At 40.6% G+C, this 25,560-nt stretch overlaps 1 protein-coding gene across 1 annotated transcript in view; it reads left to right on the forward strand.

Moving 5' to 3' along the window:
* Positions 1-12,899, forward strand: part of FOXO1 (forkhead box O1) — a 60,091-nt gene extending 47,192 nt beyond the window's left edge. The window contains exons 2-3 of the mRNA XM_020788033.3: positions 7,601-8,956; positions 9,566-12,899. Of these exons, the coding sequence (XP_020643692.3) occupies positions 7,601-8,947 (1,347 nt within the window). The 3' untranslated portion in view covers positions 8,948-8,956; positions 9,566-12,899. The remainder of the gene's footprint in view (positions 1-7,600; positions 8,957-9,565) is intronic.
* Positions 12,900-25,560: the final 12,661 nt, after the last annotated feature.

The raw sequence follows: 25,560 nt of genomic DNA on the forward strand, positions 1-25,560 counted from the left end.
ATATCAGGGCATATAAAAATCATCATCAGGTCCTTAGCAGGTCAGAAAATTAGGTATATACAACCTCAGATGAACAACACATGACATTACACCATGTCATGATTTATTTTACAAAAAGAAAGTCAAAATGTAGAAGACGTGTGAAAAACTAAGTACACCTTATGATTCAAGGTGGTTTGTAGAATCACCTTTAGCAGTAGTAACTTGAAGTAATTGTTTTCTGTATGATTTTATCAGTCACATCGTTGGGGAGGAATTTTGTCCCACTCTTCTTTACAGAGTTGCTTCAGTTCATTGAGGTTTGTAGGCATTTGTTTGTGCACAGCTCTCTTTAAGATCCTGCCACAGCATCTCAGTCGAGTTCAGGTCTGGACTTTGGGTCATTGCAACACCTTGATTCTTTTCTTTTTCAGCGCTATGTTGTAGATTTCCTGATGTGCTTGGGATCATTGTCTTGTTGCATTATTCAGTTTTGGCCAAGCTTTAGCTGTAGGACAGATTTGACTCTAGAATACTTTGGTATACAGAGGAGTTCATAGTCGACTCAATGACTGCAAAGTGCCCAGGTCCTGTGGCTGCAAAACAAGCCCAAATCATCACCCCTTCACCACTGTGCTTGGCAGTTGGATGCGGTGTTTGTGCTGATACACCGTGTTTGGTTTTCGCCAAACGTGGCACTGTGCATTATGGCCAAACATTTCCACTTTGGTCTCGTCTGTCCAAAGGACATTATTCCAGAAGTCTTGATTTATGCAAAGATGCAGCTTTGCAAACCTAAGTCATGCTGCCATATTCTTTTTAGAGAGAAGAGACATCTCTGGACAACCCTTCCAAACAAACTATACTTGTTGAGTCTTTTCCTAATTGTACTATCATTAACTTGCTAACTGAGGCTTGTAGAGTCTGAGGATATACTTTCATTTTCACATGGTTGTATTAAAAAATTTCTTGCCTTTACTTCTGGCAGTTACTTAAAAAATCAGTAACAATGCAGTGATCACTTATGATGTACAGTGGTGCCTCGCATAGCGATGTTAATTCGTTCCAAAAAAAACCATCGCTATGTGAAACCATCGCTATGCGAAACACCATTTTCCATAGGAATGCATTGGAAACCGGTTAATCCGTTCCAATTGGAACGGATTGCCGTCGTTAAGCGAAAAAACCCATAGGAAACATCGCTAAGCGAAACAATGTTTCCTCCATTGGAATGTATTGAAGCTGACTCAGTACATTTCAATGGCTTTGCGAAGTCAATTTTTGCAAATTTAAATGTGTCATAAAAGGGTCAAAATGGTTTTAAATGCTTGGATTAGCTTCTGCACCCTCTAAAACGGATGCAAAAGTTAATTTGGCTTTGATCTGACTTTTCGTTAATTAATGGTGAATTTTTTTCCCCCAACTTTTGACAGCTGTCAAAATCTGACAGCTCCATTCTTTCCTATGGGGGAAGAAAAAATTCACACAAAATTAATGAAGACTCAGCAACTGTTCTAAATACTTGGATTCGTTAGAGGACCCCCTAAGTCGTGTGCAAACCTGATTTGGCTTTGATCTGAACTTTCGTTAATTTATGGCGAATTGTTTTCTCCCCCATAGGAAAGCATGGAGCTGTCAGATTTTGACAGGTCCATTGGTTCCTATGGGCCAAAAAAAAAATTAACCATAAATTAACGAAAAGTCAGATCAAAGCCAAATCAGGTTTGCACATGACTTAGGGGGTCCTCTAACGAATCCAAGCATTTAGAACCGTTTTTGACCCTTCTAAGACACTTTTTTAATTGAAAAAAGAAACATCGTTAAGTGAAGCAGGGGACCTAAAATCGCATTCGTTATGCGAAGCATGGTCCCAAACTTCGCTAAGCGAAAATCGCCCATAGGAAACATCGTTATACGGTGCATATTATTTTCTAAAAAAAACATCGTTATGCGAATTCATCGCTAAACGAGGCAATCGTTAAGCGAGGCACCACTGTATGTCACAAAGCATTCATATGATTATAGCTGTGATTAGCCATTTATTTCAGGGTGCTGGGAAGCAGGATGGGCTCCGGTGTGTCCCATGTCTGTAGGTGGCAAAGTAGTTTGCAACACAGAATTAATGATGCCTTTTCTGAGAAAGCCATTGCACAGCTGTTGCCACCACTGAGAAACTGGTTGCAAATTATCTTTTATATTTCTTATTAAGTTATATAACTTTCTTGTTCTGCTGAGCTTTCTGTGTTTAACTTTGTTTTGGCATGTTGTCTGTTTCGGAGCTTTGTCTTGATATATATGTATTGAGCAATGATTAAACAAAATGCTTAGTTGCTAATTTTGAACAAGTTTACGTTGGTGCTTTTAAAATTTTATTTACTATTTATTTATTTTAAATAGTTTTGCCCTACCTTTCTCCTTAAAGGGACCCAAGGTGGCTTTCATCATCATTAAAAGGACAATATTTAATTTTACTATGTATATGCCATTAAAAATAAATTTTAAATTTGAAGCACCTGTTCAAATGATGACTTTCATAGGAGTCATCCACTTTCATAGGAGATGACAGCAATGTGTTAGAGAGTAGAAAACCATAAATAAACAAACAAACAAGACAGACACCTAAAACTTAGGCTATTCTAATCCCTTTATATAATTTCTGACTGGTACTAATTGTGTTGTCAAGAGAAAAGAGTAATACATGATGAGGCAGATGTTCAGCTCTTTTAAAGTTGGTAAGTTTGGGTTTGGTAAGCAGTCTCCAGAGGTCTAAGAATTGGACATGTTAGTTCCTGGGCCTTGGAAGGTGTTGCCCCCTCCCCTCCCCACTCCCAAAATATTTTTATTTTTAGAAAAAAAAATTTTCACAAAAACTCAAAAAGTCCCTCATAGTCTTTAGTGGCCAGATTTTTTAAAAATACATTTTTTAAAATGTGGGTGCGGAGAAGTGCCCTTCCAACATGTCAGAATAACTGTCATACCCCCTAGAGAGCACAAGGGATTTTTTAAAAGTCAATTTTGGGGGGAGACAGGGAGACTGGTGGCACATTTAGGCCTCTGGGGTCTGTTTGCTGGCCACATGTTGACCGCCACTATCTTAACGCAATGAATATTCTGCTGAGGTGAGCTTAAGAAAGGACCCCATGATGACTTTTCAGTTTCGAAATGTTTTTTTGAAAATGCTCAATTATATAATGAAATGGAAGTAATTGTTAAATCCTAAAATGAACTTCTGTAAAATCTGCTGACATTTAAAACCAAATTTTATTATAATTATAGACACGACTCTTGTACTTATGAATTTTATCTCCAGATCAATACATGATTCATTGTATTTCTAATATGGGCATCTGGCTTCTGGTTCCAGCCCTCAAATTAGAACGAGTGTTTTATATGAGAATAGAAGATAATGATTCTGAATTGAAAGTGAATGTATCTGCAGCTGCTTTCTCATGTCCTAGAGTTTTGATGGCCTGAAACTTTGACACTTTCAACACTGCAATTCATACCTTTAGGGGGCTGTTGCTCATCTTGCGGTCACAGCTATCACAACAACAATTTAGTGCTTGGTTCTAGACTTTCTGCTTTTCACACGTCCTATATCTGTTCTTGTAGTATTCTTAAGAGATCAAATAGTAACTGATACCCAGTTTTAACCATACAAACACAGGTACAGGTGATACCTTTAGTGGACCACTTAAAAAAAAACTAACAAACCCTCAAAAAAAGAAACAGCTGGATTTCGATAGTTCATCTTCATCAAGCTGTGCAGCAAGTTCTTGTGGGTAGTTCCCAAAAATTACGTGCTTTTATTAAAGTCCCAAAGTCTCATGGCTGCTGTTCTTAAGAAGCTAAACTAGCCATGAGACTTTGGGACTTTAATAAAAGTACTGTATATAATTTTGGAACTACCCACAAGAACTTGGTGCCCAGCATGAAGAAGATCACCAGTTAAAACAGCCATACTGTACTTAGCTCAAAGTAGCCCTTCTCAGACTTCTTGATAACAAAAACAGATATGGAAGAGAGGTCTTCCCTCCCAATAGTGTTGGCAAAAGAACAGTGAAGAAAAAAAAAGAAAAAAAAACATGTTTTTGAACAGTCTTTCTGGTATCATTCTCCCCTAGAAATGGAGAAGGTCTGAAGCTTGTTTCATTGGAAATTCTTTCTAGCAGCCTGTAGAGAACTTGAAGGATTTGTAGAAACTCTGAGGGAGAATGTGCATAGGCTTCATAAGGGTAGAGGGCCTTTTATGCAGAAAGTGCTGTTGTTGCAGGAGCAACTCACACCCACTTGATGGCTGTAATTTGGATTTAAATCTCCTCAGCCTGGGTTAGGAATGCAGAGGCTGCTCATTCCTTCACCTTGCCTGTAGCCGACCAAGGTGCAGTGTAGGTCAACATTTAACTAAAACATCAAATGTAACTAAATTTAACCAAACAGAACCAGGGATGTGAACTGATGGCAATTAGTAGTTGTCTGAGGTCATGTGTCATTTGGCTCAAAGTAATTTATGGAGAGGTGAGACTGTGTTTTCCCTGGCCCTGTTCTAAAGTCTTCCGCTGAGCCACATAGCAAATGCTTCAGTGCTGAGGCAAATTTGTTTGAATCCATTGAAATGCATCTACCTTGCTTACATTTAATAAAATGTGCTCTGCTGTTGTTGAAAATAAGATACAGGAATGTGTCTTATAATGCACAATATTGTGTCTGAAGTAGCAGGAAAGTTATGGTTTATCTGTTCCAATAAAGGCATTTGAGTAATCTTCTCTGACCACTTGAAAGGTGATTGATATAAGAGGGAAATAAAACTGTAGATAAGAGAATAATGAAGCAATTTTCTGTTGATTGCAAATTAATGAGCCAAATTAACTCATTAGTACATATTTGCTTAATCTATATTATGCATCATTCCAAAACTCTGCGTATCTGTTTGGAATATTTTTGAGTAGCAAGAAATTATGACAGGAATACTGAAGAGATGGGATTTCAAGAGTCAGAGCATAATATAATTTGTATCCTGGAGCAACATGGAATCAATGCACACACATACAAAAGTGTTCCCAGGTAGATAGATATTCAGAGCCAAAATTAGAAGCTGCAGCAGAATTTTATTATGGATGAAGTTGACATGAAGCCTGCAAAATGAACCCTGCAAAGAACTCTAAAAGTCAGGCCAGTCAGTTAAAAATTTACTCACCTGGACCTGGTTTGTAGTCCAATGAGTCCTGCACTCTGGAGCAGACTGACAATTTTAGAGTCTTCTTCCCTGGTGCCTTTGCACTGGGGAAGAGAGGCCCAGAGAGTGTGCTGTTGGCCAACCAGTCTGGAACGGCCAGCAATGCTGAAGGGCCTGGTGGGCCTGATAGTTGCAATTTCCAATCTGGTCCATCAGGGTAACGGTCTATGGGGAGCCCCAACCTCCTCTCTGGTTGTCTTCAAGAGGATTTCACACACACACCCTCCCTGTAATGCATGGGGTTGTTTTATGATTGAGGGGAGAGGGAGTTGCAGAGGCTTTGGCTTGTACAATTGACGAATGTGGCCACTGCTTTATTGGGGGCAGCAGGAGTAGAGGGCAGTTTTACCAGTAGGAGCAGATCTTTGGTGTGACAGAGAGGCAGTTGGCCCTGTTCCAGGCAAGCAATATTCTACTCTATGGGATGGAGGTGGGTAGGGAACCGATAGGGGTGTGCCTGGTTCCAGAAGACTGCTGCAGTTCCCCACAGTTGTTGCCAGGAGTGTGTGTCTCTCCCCCCTCCTTGTGGATTTGTGGTCATGGGGGTGATACATACCTACTTTTTGGCTACCAACTTATTTGGTTACCCAACTATGCGCTGGGATGGGAGGCATCAGATGGCAGGCAGGTCATCTGATGCAGGAATCTGCTCCTTACGATGCACCAGTGCTCTTTTGCTTCAGCCAATCCAATCAGTGGCCTTTTTATATCCACAGCCAACCTTGTGCAACAGAATTGTTAATCTTGGATAGCATGTGTGTGTGTGTTTTTTTTTATTGAGGGAAGGGAAAGTGTTTGAGGTTATCTCGCCTGAGTCCGCAAATAGAACTAAACACTGAAAGTTTAATTTTTAGAAGAGATCTTACACACCTAGCCTTTTCAGTGTACTTTCTCGGCCTAGGGTGGCTTACAAAGGCAGCTTCCAAATCACATGCCTTAGGTTGCCCATTTGCCAACTTTCACTCCATGAAACTGCACTGTTATCAGGTCATGTCTCCATTTGCCAAAGCTTTGTAGACACAATATCATTAACTATGCCACAATTGTTTTTTTGCAATATTTACTCCTCTTCTACGCTTTCCCCCCCAAAGTAGTAAATCATCGTTCCTTTAATCTCCACATGGCTGTGTGAAAAACAGGAATTTATGTAACAGGCGCTGGGCTGCAAACCTTTTCCTGTTTGGAACTTTTGTTGGTGTTGGCAGTATATGGAGGTGGCTTAGCTCCTCTAAGAGCGACCTTGAATGTCCTTATTATAAGAATACTAGATTGTAACTTTCTGATGACTAAGGAAGTCTGTAGCTTCTGTAAAATGCTAAACACTTCCATGTGTGGATGGATTGAAAGCTGTGGACAGATGTGTGTGTGTGAGTATGAGATAACTCTTGTTTCCATCATAAACACTAATCTTTATAGCTGTGGTAAGGTAGCATATATGATGTGTACAAAACAGTATTTTAAAGCAGCATTATTTATTTGTTTTTGATCAGCATGTTTTTAGCAGAGCAGCTTTCTTGTTTTCTTCGTCAGGTAAAATTTTTGTTCCCTTTTTTTTTCTGAGCAAGCAGGCAACACAGACAGAATGTCACTTGTTTCTGGATTTTCCAAGCCGCGTGGTACTTGAGGCCTGAATACTCAAGAGGCAAACTGGGCATTCATGATAATTTTGTGTGTTACTTAAATATATGTTTGCCTCCTTTACAGAAAAGGGTGGATTTAATGGGCTCTATTTTTCACACAAGGAAGAGAATATGGGGGAAGGAAATGAAATCTGTTGTTTCTCCCACTTGCTGCTCCTTATCTTGCTCTGCTCTGTGGTTGTAAACCATTTCCTCCTGTCCCGTTCTAATTGCCAGAAGTGATCCAGGTTGGCCAAAACAGCAGAGTACTGTATAATGCAAGGAAATGCAGATTTCCCCATACTCTCCCATTTTAGGTGAGAAGTAGATTCCCCCAAAATATTTCTATCCAAACAGAGAAACATCTCTTTAAAATACATGCCACTTAGTTTAGTCCTTAGTTTGCATATTTTGCAATTTGTGCTTGATCAAAGCAGGTTCTGATAAACCAAAACGCATAGCTGGGCATTTACATCCTAATAGTTTGCAGAAGCAGGGATGATGGGTGTCAATAGATTTCTAGACCTACAGGACATCTTCCATTGGAAAGCAGCCACAGTAAAAATGTTGAGGTTTTTTTTCTCATTTTGCTTCAGATCAAAAGGAGAAAATGTGTATTTTCTAGGAGATTAGTAGAATATTTCATTGGGAAATGAGATTATGTCTGTGGCTGTTGGGTATTAGATAGAATGGATTGTCTGTCAAGAATATAGTGACTGGGAGGGAGTGACGTAATATTTTTCTTACATCTTGCTTCTTTTTTCAGAACTCCATTCGTCACAACCTTTCGTTGCACAGCAAGTTTATCAGAGTGCAGAATGAAGGAACAGGAAAAAGTTCTTGGTGGATGCTTAATCCAGAAGGAGGTAAAAGTGGCAAGTCTCCCCGGAGAAGGGCTGCCTCCATGGACAACAGCAGCAAGTTTGCAAAGAGCAGGGGGAGAGCTGCCAAGAAAAAAGCAGCGCTTCAGACGGGTCAAGATGGAAGCAGCGATAGTCCGGGCACGCAGTTCTCAAAATGGCCGGCAAGCCCCAGTTCTCACAGTAATGACGACTTTGATAATAATTGGGGTTCTTTTAGACCTCGAGCCAGTTCGAATGCTAGCACAATCAGTGGAAGACTTTCTCCGATCCTGCCAGAACAGGATGACCTTGGAGAAGGGGATGTACACTCTATGGTCTACCCTCCATCGACCACCAAAATGGCTTCAACTCTGCCTAGCCTTTCTGAGATGAGCAGTTCAGAAAACATGGAGAATCTCTTGGATAACCTCAACCTTTTATCCCCGAATGCATCCTTAGCTGGATCAAATCAGTCTCCACCTACTACCTTGATGCAGCAATCTCCTGGCTATTCATATACTTCATCAAGCACAAGTATAGGTTCACCCAATGCGGACTATAGGAAATACAGTTATGGCCAGGCCAGCATGAACTCTTTGCCCCAGATGTCTATGCAAGCACTTCAAGACAGTAAAGCGACGTATGGGACTCTGAACCAATATAACTGCCATGTGGGACTTCTCAAGGAGTTGCTGACATCTGACTCTCCTCCTCACAATGATATCATGGCATCTGTAGATGCTCATGTTTCCCAGCCTAGTGGTCGAGTGCTAGGGCAAAATGTCTTAATGGTCACTAACTCTGCAATATCCCCGTATGGCAGCCAGCAGTCCCATAACAAAATCATTGCCCCAAGTGCCCATGCCCGCCAAGGACATGCCCAGCCAACATCAGGAGTTGTTAACAGCCAAACCTTGTCGCTCACACTTAGCACGGTGTCTCATGCTTCAAGTTTAAGTTCGTCCACAGTGAAAGCCTCAGTACAAGTGCCTATGAGCCACCCAGGGCATATGAGTGGCACAAACCCGTACACCACTGTGAACAGTTGTAACGGTTATGGAAGAGTAGGGGTTGCTTCTTTTCATCAGGAGAAGCTCCCTAGTGACTTAGATGATATGTCGATTGAACGACTGGACTGTGATGTGGAATCCATAATTCGTAATGACCTCATGGATGGGGACACAATAGATTTCAATTTTGACACTGTGTTGCCTAACCAAAGCTTGTCACATGGTGTTAAGACGACGACACACAGCTGGGTGTCAGGATGAGACTTGAAGGTTAGTTCCCCATCTTTTAATGTGTATACTTTGCAATCAATTCCTGGCTTAAAACAGGGCTGGGAGAACTGTGACCTTCCAGATGGTTATGAACCATGGTTTCCGTCATCCCTCACTGTTGACCAAGACTGATTGGGACTGATGGGGGATGGTGTCCAAGAACATATGAAAGATCACAGTCTTACCCTGAGATTTGTTATGTGCCTTTAGCTGTTTAATGACAGGACAAAATTTAGCAGAAGGCCTTAGTAATTAAAAGAAAAGTTGCCTAAATGTGAGACGTTCATGAGCTGTCATACAGGAAATAGAGATTTGTGATCAATATGAATATAATATGTAGTGAAACATGCTGGCCTAGAAATGGTTGTCTTTGCTAGGTCTTAAAAATAATGGAGAAATCCTGCAACATTTAGTTCAGTATGACTTCATAAATATTTTAAAAACAGGCTTGTACTGATAAGACATTGGTGGAGTTCCTTAAAAACACCTGGATCTTTCATTCTTGGCAGTGTCCAGTATTTCAGTACCAAATATATGCATGACATTTTGTCTTTCATTCCGAATATTTGTGCTTGCTTTCTGTCATTATTTTTCTTTCTGTTATTCCAGGCTCCAGGTGAAAGTTCATCAGACATCTCGGACTTACAAGAACTGAACAAGGGAGTCCAAAGATGGGCTTCAGCCTCTCTTCATTTTTTATCTGTAATGTTTTTTTTTCCTCTTGTCAGGCTTGGCAGCAGATAAATTCCACCACCCCACCACCACCACCATCCCAAGTACAGGACATTTGCCAGATACTTGCAGGTTATTTGCTGCTGTAATTAAGCAGTGTGCCATTTGAAGTGCCAAACTCACTACAGTGTCATAAAAAAGCAGAAGATACTTGTGCATTATGTTCTGTGTTGGCTGTGTGTACAGTATAAAGTGTAAAGTATAATGGTTTATTTAGGTGTGTAATAGAACCAAGAAAAGACTACAAATGTTAATACTGTGGTAGTTTTAAACATTGTTCACTTGCGATCAGCTTTCTTTTGTTCTCCTCATTTCATTGAGAACTGTGTCCTGTTCAGCTGCCTTAAATATATTGAAATTGCTGTATAGTTTTTGTATGAGAACATATCCTTGATTATGATCTAACCAAAGTTGTTGGCCATTCAGATTTCCACATCTGAGAGCAGGCTGGAAGCTTTGTCGCCTTTGTTACTGATTGTACAGTGCATTCATTATGGGGCTGACTTCCAGACTGGTTTATTAATTTTTGTGATCAACTTAAATTTTATAAGAGGCATATAGCTATTTTTTTTCTTACATCTCTACTTTGTTATATAAGCTCCTTTAAAATTTGCAGAGTCCAGGATACTTAACAACATTTGTAATGTTTTATATACAGTATTTTAATAAGACTAAAGGGAGAGAATTTATATTAGCACTCTGCAAGATTTATAAAAAAAAGGTTTCTAAATGTACATTTTTGTGTGGGTTTTTTTTCCCTGGCAAAAGTGTGATCTGGAGACATGTATTTACAGATAAATTCTGTTAACTGTTCTAACACTGACTCCCCCTCTAAACAAAGTTTTTATGTGTTGTTCTATATGCAGAGTTTCATATTTATTTTATGGACGTTTCATAAAGTTTATTACCCCAGGGACATGGACCTTTGGGCTTACTGCCATTATCATTTGTAATCTATGTGTAATCACTTGTTGTTACCTGTAGCATTTCTAGTTTCTCCTTTACTTTTTACTAACTCCTATTTTCATTTAAATATATTCAGAGAGCTGGAGTGTGCTTTATGCTTCATAAAATAATATATTTTCAAGGAATTAATATTGGTCACAAGTCATGCAGTCCAACCATAAACATAACAGTTTTATTTGCTATTTAGTGATCAGTTTGTTCAACATCTTACAAGGTTGAGAAGGGCCCTTGGTCTTTACAGTTTCACAAGACGTGTATAAGAGCAAACTTAAAATATATAGATACATAAGTAAATACAGTATAGGTGTGAGCTAATAATTAAGCAATTGCTTGGCAAACTAACTTAATTGGGCATTGTCCCTGTTTTCTGTCACCCTCCCTTCAAAGCCAAGAGCAGAAAATGCTTTAAGTATAACTAGAAAGATTCCCAGTGTGGCGTAGTGGATAGAGTGACAGACTGTGACTCTAGAAGTCTGAGCTCAAATCCCCACTCAGCCATGGAAACTCATTGGGGGTGAGGAACTGGTAAAGTCATTCCTTAAATATTTCACTTGCCTTGAAAGCCCTGTTAGGCTATAGGTTGCTTCCAACTTGATGACACACCATAAAAACACATAACTAGACAACAGAATGGTTACTTGAGAGTTATGGAATCTTCATGTTTAAATGTTTTAGAGCAATGGTTCCCAACCTTGGGTCTCCAGATGTTTTTAGACTACAACTCCCAGAAATCCTGGCCAGCACAGCTACTGGTTGAACGCTTCTGGGAGTTGCAGTGTAAGAACATCTGGGGACCCAAAGTTGGGAACCATTGTTTTAGGGCATCTTCTCATGGATAATTCCTTTGGACCTGGTGCCATATATTTGCTGCCTTTTGCCTCCCTTATATCTCTCCATTGAATTGTTCAGTGACTTTATTTCACTCTTAACCCATTCAGTAGATCATGTGCCCCAGTGGGAAAGGGAGGAGCCTAAAAAGGCATGTGCCTATTGAGATTCCTATGCTCAATTCTGTCTTTATGCAATGACTCTCAGAGATCAACTGTAATTTGCCAAGTACACGAAAGATAATAGAAGGGCCTTCTGATAATACTAGATTCTTAAGCAATGTTCTGTTAGTTCTCCCATGAAATTTCTGGGAAGCATTTTAAAATTCTCCCCTGTGTTTTAAACAGTAAACATAAACCTGTCTCTACAAATTGGGAGCAGATGCCCTCTGCTCTCTGGTTTCTTTAGATACTGACAACTTACCTTGCTTGGGTCTGGTACTCAGTGACACCCTTCTAGCGCAGTGGGGGCAATTCTTCTGTGACCACATTGAAACTAAAAATTGAGAAAAGAGTGATATTAGGAGGCAAGCAGGATGTGACAGCTGATAAAACATGCTTTTGTATGTATCTTAATTTTTGTAGTGTCTTAGTTTTTTTAAAATGTAGATCATGACTTTGTAAACTAGGTGGATTATTTTATCAAGCTGCTTTGTTTTTGGCTCTCCCACTTCTCTTTTTGTAGATAAGCATTCTACAATAGAACTGTTCTAATGTATTTTTTCTACTGTACTGTATTTTGTATCAATAGCTGCATTGATGTGATCTCTGCTATGATAAACTGACAAGTTCTATAAAATTGTAAGCCAATTTTGTGCTGTTGAATGCTGACCACAGAACATCCCTAAAAGAGAGGAAAACATATTACTAAGGTGGACCAGTTTTTTAGTAGTCTTGTAAGTGCAATTCTACACAAGTGTGCTAAGAGGAGATGTCTGCTGTATTCAGTGGGACTTTCCCTCTAGTTAGTGAGCTTTAGAATTGCACCCTTAAGTTTGCACTTGTTCAAATAACTGGATTGGTGTTACTATTTTTTTTTAAAGTTCATGTTATAAAATGTTCAAACTTGTTAATTTATTACTAATTTTTTTAAAAATAAGATGAGGGGGGTTGTATTTTATAATTACTTAAAAGTAATGTTGCAGTTCTGCAAGCAAAGAAACGCAATTCTGCATTATATTCTGCGTTAAAAGCTTCTATGTGGAGAATAGTTCCCTCTTTTTATGCCCTCTTGTCTTCTACAATTACTGACATGAAAACAGTTCAGATGTTATTTGTGTGAATTGTTAAGAATGTGATGTCACTTGCTGTACACTTCAGACTATCATTTGGATGTATGTGGAAAGTGCCTGAAGCTTCCCCCCCCCAAACAAAATAATTGTTTGTATAAAGCCATAAATGTATATACCCTGCATAAATGGTATAGTCTTTCATATGATTACTTGTATGCTGATACAGGGTCGTGTTTATTTGTTTGGGTTTGTAATCTTCCAACTTGTCTTCACAGTCATTCTGTGAAATAGGTTGAGGTTTTGTTTCTGTGGTACCTTGGCATTTTTTTTTAAATTTCAGAGGTGCCCAAATGTATTTTATAAATAAATAGAAACAATTATGTCCATTTTATAGATGGGAGATGAGGCTAAGGATCAACAACTTGTGAAAGGTTATGGCTGGGCTTAGATTTTGGGCCTCATCTCTCTAGGTTAAATCTAGCACTCCATTCACTGCACCACATAAGGGATTCCTTAGTTCTCTTTTTATTGAATGATCCTCTGTGATATTTTCTTCCTGTGTGCAACATTTGCTACCATAAAGCCGGGAAATCTGCAGGACTCCAAACAGTACAACAGTCCCCTTATCAGGTTAACTCAACTTTCACAATTTCTCTTGGCATCTCTATTCCTAAAAGCTTGTGACTTGTGAAGAGGGGAAAGCATATTGGACTGAGAAAAATGAGATGACTGAAGAGCATTCCACAACTCCAAAACAATGGAAAGTGTCCTTTCTTCACTGACAAAAAAGTTCAGGGCAATATCCCTGGTGATGTGCATGTTCCAGTCTCCGTCCAGTTGGCCAGATAAAGGCAGCATTTTCAAATGGGTATGAAAAAGCCAGGGCAGCAGCCAAAAAAACGAAAAGGCCAGTGCAGTCCACACTAGCTGTTGTTTCTGAACCATCTCTTAAATGTGGCTCTCTGTAAACTATGTTTCCAGTAGCTAAGCCCTACATGTTATAGAAACAAGATCCTTGTTCCCCAGCAGGAAAGACAGCTGGCATATCAGGGGCAGCTGAGGAAAACAGTCCTTAACATGATGGGCTCAGTGGTGGCTGGGTATGAGGAGGGATGCCATATTCTTCAATGGAGTAAGTCCTGCTTCATCCAACAGACCTTTGACTCTTGAAGGACACCAGGATTCCATAGGAACATTATTTCTCTCTTTGCCTGGATTCACCGTTCACTTGGCTGAATTATATCTTTGCTTAAAGAGCAGCCTTGTTGGGCTCTTTGAATCCTGCAATACTGGAACTAGGCCAACGGGAATAGCAGTTGATGAGCTGGTGTTTCTCATATGAGACTGGAAGGTTTTTCTTTCAAAACTCAAGGTGCAAGTAAATGCAGAATAAAACACAAAACAAAACTTCTGGCTTCCATTTGTGGACTCCCTTTTGTTCTTAGAATGGAAGGGGTGATATGGTTGGGTTTAGTCTTGCAAAAGAATTCCAGATTTGATAAAGCATAACCCCTTGCAGCGTCTATAGGAATATGGAATTTTGTGCAATCTATTCATTTTCTTTTTTCTATTTTTAATTGATATTCTGCTGAGCCTTATATAAAGGCACTAGTAAAGAATCCTGACACCATCTAACTAACTCAGCCTGAACTGCCTGTTTGGAACACTGTAGAAAATGTATCAACATAAAACAAACAGTGGTGAGATGATGTTAGGCCTCCTAATTTCCTAAATATACCCAGTGTAGTGTAACGGATAAAATGATAGATAAGAACTCAGTAGGCCTGAGTTCCAATCCCTACTTAGCCATGGAAGCTCACTGGGAGTGTGGAGCAGGTAAAGCCACTCCTTATCTCTCCCACTTCCCTTAAAAGCCTTATTAGGGTTGCTGTAGGTTGGTTCCAACTTGATGACACACAACAACGTCATGAATACGTTTACTATTTTCAGTGTACCCAGACATGTAGTGTGATGTGCACAATATGCATGTACATTTTTGCTAAACTGCTCCCTCAACTTGAAAAAACTGCAGAGCCCCTTAAACTGAGCTGTTTCACTGTGCTTGTTTGGTATCTTTTTATATTTCATGGGGGATGTTTTCAGGTCTTGGGATACTGCCAAACAGATGGGTGTTGGTGTTTCAGTTCCAAAGGTCCTGGGCAGTTGTTCTGTTTTCCATCCTTAATACTTTGTTGTATTTGATTTTGGAGGAAAGAAAAACGATGGAAGAAATGTGGAGAACTACAAAGAGGAGACATCATCTGGACTCCACATAAAATTCTGCAGCCTAAATCCAGTTCTTAGTGATGTTTCTTCCCCCAATTTTCACTCCTCCTTCATTTGAATCTAGCCTGGCTTTCCGTCTGATACGTTCTGTATACAGATTGAACAGATAAGGGAATAAAATGCACCCTTGCCTGACACCTTTGCCTATAGGAAACCATTCTGTCTCCATATTCTGTCTTAATGGTAGCTTCTGGTCCACAATACAGGACAGGTTACACATCAGGACAATCAAGTGCTGAAGCACACCCATTTCTTTCAGAACTACCCATAGTTTCTCATGATTCCAACAGTCAAAGACTTTGCTGTAGTCTATAAAGCATAGAGTGATATTCTGAAATTTTCAAGTGCCTCTTTTCGGAATCCAGTTTGAAGATCAGGCAGTTCTCATTCCATAGAAGCCTTTGTTGCAACACCTTGAGCATCACTTTGCTTCCATGGGAAATTAAAGCAATGGTCATATAGTTACTGCAGTCCTTGGCACCTCCCTTCTTTGGGATTGGAATGTACCTTGAATGTTTGTCTAGGAAGTGTTTAACTGTCCATCTCTGAAGCAGCTGATAATGTGAGATGAAAAAGGGGGGATTTTCAACATCCTGAGATGAGAATTTACAGTAGTGTACTAGGAGTTGGTCTGTTCTGCATTATGGTTGGTATTCTATTTAAAACTGCCTCTCCCATTATCCTCAGCCAAGATAGTAGTTTGACATATCTGGAGGCAATCAGGGTGCATGGTTGATCTACAAGTAACTGTCTCCTAGTCCAAAGCATGCATACATTCAAAATTCCAAAGGTGCAGAATGTTAATATGCACAGAAGGAGACAATGACACAGAGAAAGGACTTTGCCAGAGGCCAGAAGGAGTCCACAGCAGAAAATCCTTAACAATCCTTAAATGATCTAGCTCCTTCACATACAATAAACATTCCTGGCTTTCTGTTAATTCTTGTTTAGAAATGGAAGTGGAGGCTTAGAAACACTGACTTCTTTTAGAAGATACTGTACAGTGGATCTACTTGGATCTACTTTCTCACCAATACATAAAGAAAAGGTTAAGGAGTATTATCTCCCACAGAAAAAGTGTTTCTCCTCAATGTATAAAAAGCCTTGCACGGGGGAAATCCTGTTTGTGCATTCCATTATTTTATGATAAATAAGAAAAGGAGTGACTATCAAATTTTGATAGGAACTGCATCATCAGCAGTAACCTGCTACTTTACGGCTTTGCTCATGAACCCTACCACACCTTTCACAAGATTGTAGTATAATCTCAAATGCTCATAAGCCCTAGACAGCCGGGGCCCTGGCGAAGGATGATGGGAATATGATTCATCCACTTCTGAGACGATTGTTCTCCACCCTTGACTGATAAAAGGGAAAGCTGATCTCGATTCTGCTGGAGTGTGGCACGGTGCGCATGCAGTCAGGGAGGCAGCGTGTTTGACGAACTGTGCAGGCGCAGATGTGATATCAGCAGGTTCTTCCTATGCATACTACTTGTCCGGTAATTTGAACAGGGGTAATCAAAGAACACATCTTAGGAAACCACACATATGCAAACCTTGTCCGGTTTTGCAGTTGTTGCCTCTGTTTGGTATGCATCCAACCTTTCCCAATTAGAGATAAAGCTTTTCAAAGAACTTGGAAACAGCAACCCTGTTGTGTTTCACTTCATCTCATCTTCCAGTATGTGAACCATAGCTACCCTCTGGGAATTCGTGGTTGAAATCTGTTTGTAACCAGGAAAGGTTAATGAACATCAGCAACGGGGCCAATTTTTCAGAAATAAAATATTTCCTGCTTGTCTCTTGAGGCTCCCACCACTGCCATGTAATCCTTTTTATGGCCCAGAAGCCAAGGGAACTGCAGGACACAGAGAAGAAGTCTTTTAAGCACTGTAAATTGGTGCAGCTGTTGAAGTCAAGCAGAATCTCTGTATTTGGGAAGACAAAAGCCTGACTTCACCCTCCACAGATCTACCAATTGCCGTGGCTGAGGCTGCAGACCTGTATGATAGGCTTGGAGCAGAGAAGCGCAGAGCTGGTATCACTCTTTGCCTCTGCCCAAAAAATAATTTAGGCATTGCACTAGGTTAAAAAGTCAAAAACAGCAAAATTATTCATCATACGTAGTGCTCAGAATAGGCGGATTTCCCCCTGGACTGTAGTCTCATGGAAAAAGCTCTGCCCGTAGCAGGAGAACTTTGTGGTATTCCAGCAGCACATGCAAAAATTAGGCATGTGATCCATTCATGAAGGCAAAATTCTGGGTGAAATGCTTGGAAAATTCAAAAGCTTGCCTCATTTGCATCCTTTCAGTGGTCCAGTTAGAGGTCTTGCCTAACCCAGAATATTGAATTAATGGATCACATGGCTGCTTTTTTTCAAATTTTATTTTTTTATCTTCCTTTTTTAAAATTTTAACTACTACATGAAATACATAAATCAAAATACAAATCAACTGTGTTTCCCTCTACCCTGGTCAGGACCTCTTGCAGTAGTCTTCTGCTTCCATTATCTTTATTCTTCTTCCTTTATTGTCCTCTTCTCCAGAACTGCATGGAATCCTGATCTGGAACTTTCCCTTTTCCTCTTGTTAGCATATATTCAAGAAATCTGCCCCATATATCATAAAAGTTAATATTTTTTTAATCTCTCTTAACTTTTATGCTACAAGTTAACTTATCATTTATAGCAACGTTCCCGGGGGTTTTATTATTATTTCAATAAGAAAAGCAAAGTAAAGAATATATTGTCCAGAATGTGATTGGGGCGAGAGACTGCCGCGTCAGCCAGCAGTGGGTAGATCTCCTGGGATGCCCCCCCCAAACAATGTTTCCCCAAGGAAGGACTTCCCCAGCCATGCATATCTGGGCTTGGTTGGACTTCCGGGGAGCAACGCTGGACTCTTTATGCAGCTGGCCTTGCTCTCTCTGTGCAGCCCCCCCTCCCAGCTTCAGAACAAAAAAGGCAGGTGTTCGTCATTAGAGGAGGGGCAACAGCAATGATGATGAGCAGGGATGGTGCTTGTGCCTCAAAGAGCAGGGGAGAGCTGAGTCAACCCCCCCCCCGTGTTTGCCTCATGTATCAGGGAGCAGGTAGCAACAATGGCAGCAGGACCCACCCACCCCCAGAAAAGGCTGTCCAAGCAACCAGGGCCAGCTGTGTCACTAGGCAGAGTAAGAGGTCTCCTTAAAGTGGCAGATGAGGAGAGGCAAACAGTGGACCCAGATATGTGTGAGACACACAGCCCACCCGCCCTGTGCCTCGTGCCCTTAGTGGCAGTGATGCCTATTCTGTTGTCATTTGCACTACAGTAAAATATAACTGCCAGTCCAGTCAGGTCTTCTCTAGGGAACGGCAAAGAAGATGCCATCTTGCTGTTCACCACAGGTTAATAGAGTCTTGTTCATTACAGCCGCTGAGGCATTGTTGTCCACCAGATGGGTTACCCTTCTCCTGCAGCCTGTTCCAGCCCACCTCCTTACCTGAGTTGGTGGATCAGGTTCCCACTGGTGTCCCTCTGACCTTCTGAACTCCCACCTGACACTGTTTGAGTGGGGTTGGGGGAAAGAAACAAAATGGGGGTCATCAGAAGGAACTGGCTGCCCGGCTTTGACAACAGGCCCAGAGAGCAGCAGCGGCAGATGGAAATATGGGTGTAATAGCGCATGACCGCCCCTATAACCAGTGCCACCCATTAAAAGAATCCAAAAACACAGAGAGCCAGATTGGTTTCTATCCACATGTGAGACAGGCCTTTTGTAAAGTTAATGACTGCTGATTGCCCTTTCAAGGCCAAAATAGTTTGCATTGCAACAATCTGCTGTTCTGGGAAAAATCAATATCTTTCCTGGCTATGGTGACGATTCCAGTTAAGCTAGAGAGAACAGGGAAGTATGAGGGATGTGGCAGATGGTGTCCTAATTCCTGCTACTGAGAGAGCCCTGGGGCCTTGACCCTATGAGCCCTGGCTCCACTACACCACTCAACGGGAGCATTTCTAATCTGGGGCACAATCTGCATCTTCTCCCCCTCAGCTGAGTTGTGGAGTAAATGAGTGGGAGTGGGAATGAATCAGGGGCTGCCTGACTCTGTTTAAGTGTACGTGTGACTACTTCCTTGCCGGACTGGCTAACTGCCGATGTATACTTTTATCATGACTCTGTCCTTCACTCTTGGCTCCTCCCACCATTGGCTGTTGTGATCTGTCCCACCAACTACAATGGGCAGCGGTCACCACTGCCTCAGACGGCCATATATCTTGGGCCAGTCTTGTGAGCAATTCAAGCCTCTTCTACCTAGGCTGTATCTTTCAGGCCTTATAAAATGTCTTGCCAGGAATTAACTGATTAAAGTGGTGTGGGAATCTGGGTGATAGCAGCTCAGCCAGCCAAGTGAGTCTCTGCTAACTTTCGGGCTCTAGCAAAGGCCTCTCCTGCATAAAGATGCCTTCCTGCTCTTTTAGAAGACCGTCCTCAACCAAAGAGCCTTTGTGTGTTGTCCTTCCGAGCTTGTAGAGCAGCGCTGCCTTTGGCAGCCAGTGGGTAGCCAGCTCTGTAAGTCCGGTGGCAGCTGTTCAGGGAGAAACAATGAGCCCATTGAATCCCCTCCTTGAGGGAGATAGGCTAGCCAGATCTGCAGCCGGGCTGGGTGGAATGGCCGCACGTGGAAAAGCATGGAATGTAAATCTCATGACTCCTGGTTAGGGCTGTGGGGAGTTGGCTGAGGGGAACAACGGATTGAGGGCCACACAGTCCCGCTTTGCTCCATTAAAAAATGAAGGCACACACACACACACACAGCTGACATCAATATTCGAAAATCAGTGGGAGAACACTTGTGCCTCTCATTTTACTGACCTGAAAGTCACTGAGGGTGCAGCACAGAAACTTTAAAGGGAGTTTAAAGAGACTGCTGAGTTACAACCCATTTGAACGCTTCAGTCCAATATCCAAGATTTAAATCAGAATAATAGCTCCTTATCACGCTACATGTGTTTATTCTTACCCACTGCCAGGATGTGTCTGTTGGCCAATCTTGATAACATAACACTGTCAATACTTTTTTGGATATAATTTCTCTCTGAGGTGCCGTGTCTACAGTAGCTCCAAAAGTGTTAGTGTTTGTAAACTATGACTCTGTGTGTCTGATGTGATGAAACGGAATGTAATCTAGGAAAACTCAGGATATGAGACCTCCGATAGCCTTTATGATTCTACGGGTTGAGATTTAACAGGCAAATACCATTACCACTTTGGAAAGGGGGAAGAGAACTGTATTAAAGCATGATATTAAAACAGATGCTTTTCTATACCTATGTCTGTTTTTGCTGCTCCTGATACCTCATTTAAGTTTTTGCGGTGAGATATTTTAAAAATTGGTCCAACCCAATAACATGCCTACTTTGCATGAGCATGTCAGTCAGTCTGAAACAACCACAATCAAATTAGATTTGGGAAAGTATAGAGATTGGTCATAACTCAACTATGCAACTCTTCTAACTCTTACTTTGATCTAATTCCACCCCTTGGCTTTTATTTTCTATGGAAGGTCGGGGTGGTGGTGGCGGGAAACCCTGGAGGGATGTTATGTTTTTATTTCACAGTTTGAGTACCTCATGTTCCCAGTGCAACCATGTTCCCTACATTTTCCACAATCAATCAGATGTCAAAGATTGTGATGAGTTTTTGTCCTCTTTCTCTTTGGATGCCCGGCTTTATTTGCAGGAATTTGTGGGGCGGGGTGGCGGGATCCAGACAACACTACTATTTTATCTGTAATTTTGTTCTTGTTCAGCCTTGGATCCATTTCTCCCCCCCCCCTCTTTACCACAGAAAAGTCAGTAAGGAGGGGGAAATGGAACAGTCACACGTATCTTTTAATGGTTAGTACAGTACTAGGAAGCAGCCCAAAAAGGAAGGGTAAGTTCCCGACTCCTCCATTTTGTTTCCCTGATATTTAGCTGAATGAAGTACAACTTTGACCCTTGACTGATAGGAGTTCTTTGAGCCACCTGTACCATTACCAACAACACATCTGCTGTAATAATAAAGTGGGAATAACATTTACTTTTACAAAATAAGAATACAGTAACATGAATGGTGAGGTCATATTTTTGGTAATGAGTAATATTTTGTATTACTGTCATGGTCTGAAAGGCTTCACCATTTTTCTATTGCTAAGTGTTTAAAAATTAATAATAAAAGCAATACATTAGTAATTATAGATAGTTAATGACTAAATGGTGATTCATAAAGTGATTCATAAAGTAACAACAACTTCTGTCATTGCCCCTCCAGAAATATGTCAAGACATGCTAGCTGAACAAAATAAGGTAATACAGCACCAAACCCATCTCCTTCACAGACACCAACCCCATAAATGATGGTTAAAATTAAGGAAATGTTTTCTGCTCGCTTCTCAAGCTCTAAATATGAAATCAGAAGAGGCCAGGCTAAACCTATGGAGAACAAAAACAGCACACCTTGGCAAATTGGTGAATGGTGAAGATTGTCTCCCACCAGGACAAGACTCTGGCCAGACCATCTGGAAGTCACTTAATAGACTTCAAAGCCAAATAGAAAGATCAAAGAACAATCAAGTAAAATGGGGCTATTTGGATACAGGACAAATTGTCTGTGACTGTGGAAGAATTCAGTCTATAGTCTGTGAGCTCATCCCTTCAGGCTGCACTTGAGGAGCCATGCCATAAAAATAAATCCCATTAGGGAGACACTGAGTTAGGGCTTGTCTACATGAGCCCATATGAAGTGGGCAGATGCAGACTCAACAGGTCAGGTAGAAGTCGGGTGTGCCAATTGGTGCAGTCTTTGCATCCAAACAGCACATCCAAACAGCACATCAGTTCAAACAACCCTATTTAGTCCACCTGCCTATTGAAAACAACAACAAAAAACCCTCCTTGCCCCTTCTCATCTCCTCCTGCTTCTGGGAGGAAGTTTTCAATTTTTTAAAAAAGTAAGTACTGCAGTGCATCAGCACTTCCCTAATACATTTTTGTACCCCACTTGAATCTCCTCTTAGCTTGAAAAGAAGCCACTGATAGTCATTTTCTGAGTATGATTCTTTAACTGTGTATTCATCTAATAATAGTTCTATCCAGCCCACACCTGGTTATCTTGCTAATCAGAATATCATGGGACACTTTGGCAAAAGCTGTGCTGAAGTCAAGATATTTTATGTCTACAGCATTCCCACCATCCACTAGGGAGATTATACCATAAAAAATGAGATAAGATTAGCCTGGCAGGATCTTGACAAATTCATGTTGACATCTAGTTATTACTGCATTGTTTTCAAAGTGCTTGCAGAGTGACTGCTTTATAATCTGCTCCAGAATTTTCCCTGGGATTGATGTCAGGCTGACTATTCTGTAGTTCCGAGATTCCTTTTTGAAAATAGGGACTGCATTAACTTTTCTCCAGTCATCTGGCTCTTCACCCATTCCCCATGATTTCAAGAAAATAATGGATAGTGGTTCTGAGAGTTGTTCAGGCAGTTTCTTCAATACTCCTAGATGCAATTCATCAGGCCCTGGAGATTTGAACTCATTCAAGCAACGTTAGTGTTTAGAGGAGCTACCAATTTAAGTATCAGAAAGATTCTTGAATTTTTCTAAAATCTGTCTGTAGAAGCATACTCACTGCATGCAATATGGGTATGAGCATATTGTTAGTCTTTAAGGTGCCACCACTTGGTCTTTTTTTTTTTTACTTTTTATTTCTATTTTGCTTTTACCTATAATTTACCAAAGACACTACAACCATGATGTTGTATAATATACATTGTCTTTGTCAGCATAATATACATATGCTGACTCTCTTGCCTGCCAACCATGATCTCTGTATTTGATATCTATATTTTTGATGCCATGTATAAATACTTGTCATGTTGAATTTCTTTCTCTTGCATCTGATGAAGTGGACTTGTCCACAAAAGTTCACAATAAAAAAAGATAAAAGTTGGTCTTTAAGGTGTCACCACATTTTTGTCTTTTTTAACTTTTTATTTATATTTTGCTTTTATCTATAATCTATTTGGGAGTAAGGTTTATTGTAGCTCCCTGTGACTACGCTGACATCCAAATTGTTTTGATTCAGATTCCTTTGGAGCAGCTTTAATGCAAGTGTTTTCTATATTCCTAAATATGGTTCCATTCAATGTGCAACCATAATTTCCCCCTTCCTCCTCTGTTGTTGTTACTACCCTCTTCCCCACTTTTTCTCTGCCCTCAGTGTATTTATTTATTTACTCAACTTTCCCAATTTCTCTCTCTCTCTCTCACTCACTCACTGCCTCACTCATTTTTCCAGTGATGTCCTAATGCTAGTTGCATGCAACAATATGATGGGTCTGGTGAAAACACAGACCAACAGGTACCACACTGGAAATCATATGCAAAGTGGAGGCACATGGGGATTGTGAAGCGAAAGAAGCTAGACATGGAAGTAGACAAACTGTCCCACGAAGAGCCAGTATGGCCAGTGCAGAGGAAATCCTGGGAGGTTATCGAGGGACAAAGACAAAAAAAGTACCCCAGCAGTTCAGCAACCAAATGATCTAGCACTAGGGTAGATAATTCTAACAACAACAAGAAGAAGAATTTCAGAGGTGGCTTGTGGGGGTGGGTGTTCCCATAGTCACAGAGAATACACCCTACTTAAGAAATCACCTTTCTACATCAACACAGCATCCCCTTTCAAAAAAGGAGAAGCTCAGCTGCATTAAAAAAAAAGTACAGATTAGAAGGGAAAAAGTCTGGGCAGATTCGCATTGAGCTGTATGCCATGTAGTCAATGTACAATGCTACAGATTTAACTGTGACAATCCTAGAGCAATTACCGTTCTATTTAGCAATGTAGTCTCTCCACCCATACCTGTGAGCTAGAACACCTGGCTGCAGGCCACAAAACACAAATGAACCACGGAGACCTGAGATCTGTCTGTGAATAGGTAGGTGAGTTGGGTTTACAGGATTTTCTTTGCTGATGAAGATTAATATGACGCCATTATGAACAGAGATGGGGAAAGTTAGTATTTTGGACTATAGCTCAGTGAAAACCTCAGCTTAGCATGGCACCTGTCAGTGTACCATACAAAACATAAACTCATCCTCTAACTTACGTAAGCCAGTTTTGCAAGAACCGTAGAATCTGGAGGCACAACACAGAAGCCTAAATAAAATAGACCAGTCTAAGGACATCTCCCACCATGACTAATTTGTATGTCATGGTGCTAGGAACTTATCACTGCGGCATAAGGGTTGCGGTATTATCTGCAGAATGGGTTGGATCCAAACTGAGCTAGTCATGTTTTAGTCCCATTGATACTAATAGAGCAAGTTAGTTATGACTAACTTATGTTCCATTGATTTTGGTAAAAACTAAAGCATGACTAATGTAGTCTGGATCCAACCCAGTATCTGCATTGCCGACTGAATACTGAGTCATAAACACAATGATAGGGCTTCCGTTGTTTTTCTTCTTATTACATTGTTCTTTCAACAGATGCAGAAAGTTACTCATTCTTTCAACAACTGTCAGTGTTTCAATGAACCTTGAATCTGAATAAGCTTGTGCTATAATGATTTGTTGTTTGATTTTAAAATATTAATAAATTAATTCAGAAACTAAGAGCATGATCAGACAACATAAAGCCCACGGCTTCGTCCACTGTAGAGATGGGTTGGTTTCCTCCCTTTTCTAGCATACAACATACCGTATTTTTTGCACCATAAGACACACTTTCCCCCCCACAAAACGGGGGTGGAAAGTCTGTGCGTCTTATGGAGCGAAGAAAACAGATTATATTTTCCTGTTTTCTTCTCCTAAAAAATTGGTGTGTCTTATGGAAAATACGGTAATCACTCGAGTAAGCCAAATCATCCCCAGAGAGTCCCTATCTGCACCTTTCTGAGCCACTGTCAGGGGCTTCTACTTTTTTGGGGGGGGGATAGGATCACTCTAGTTTGGTCCAGCATGTGTGATTTCTCAATACGGACCAAAAAGCAAGCCATCTGGCTGTCAAGGCTTCTTCTAGTTGTGTCTTCTACACACACACACACATTCTTTGCCTTGTCTGAAGGAGTAATCAAGAAACTGCCCACAGCTTAACCCATGAATTTGGCTATGAGCAGTTTCTCAACCAGTCTTTTAAGACAAAGCAAAGGCAAGAAATTGTCTTTTAAAAATTGTGTAAGTGATGCAATGGTTTACCAGAGTCTTTTTAAAAAAATCTCACTTCCTCTGCCCCTTCACCGTGGAGCAGAGGAAGTGTTCAGTTTGTTGATATCCTGAAGTGGCTCATTTATTAAGCTAGTTTACACTTTCAGAAATTCAAACTAACAACCATCAGATCCTGGCTGTGAAAGCCTTCGAGAATACATGGCTCCCTGTGTTCAGCAGTGCTTATTCCCAAGAAAATGTGTGTAGAATTGTAGCATGTGAGGTAGATTTTTGACTGAAACAAGCCATGTTTTCTCAATGTTACCTTCTTCTAAAATAAATTTTGAAGAATGTTTATCTGTTCCGTGCTGCTAAAAT

The sequence above is a fragment of the Pogona vitticeps genome, chromosome 1 (assembly GCF_051106095.1).
Source record: "Pogona vitticeps strain Pit_001003342236 chromosome 1, PviZW2.1, whole genome shotgun sequence".
Classification (NCBI taxonomy): domain Eukaryota; kingdom Metazoa; phylum Chordata; class Lepidosauria; order Squamata; family Agamidae; genus Pogona; species Pogona vitticeps.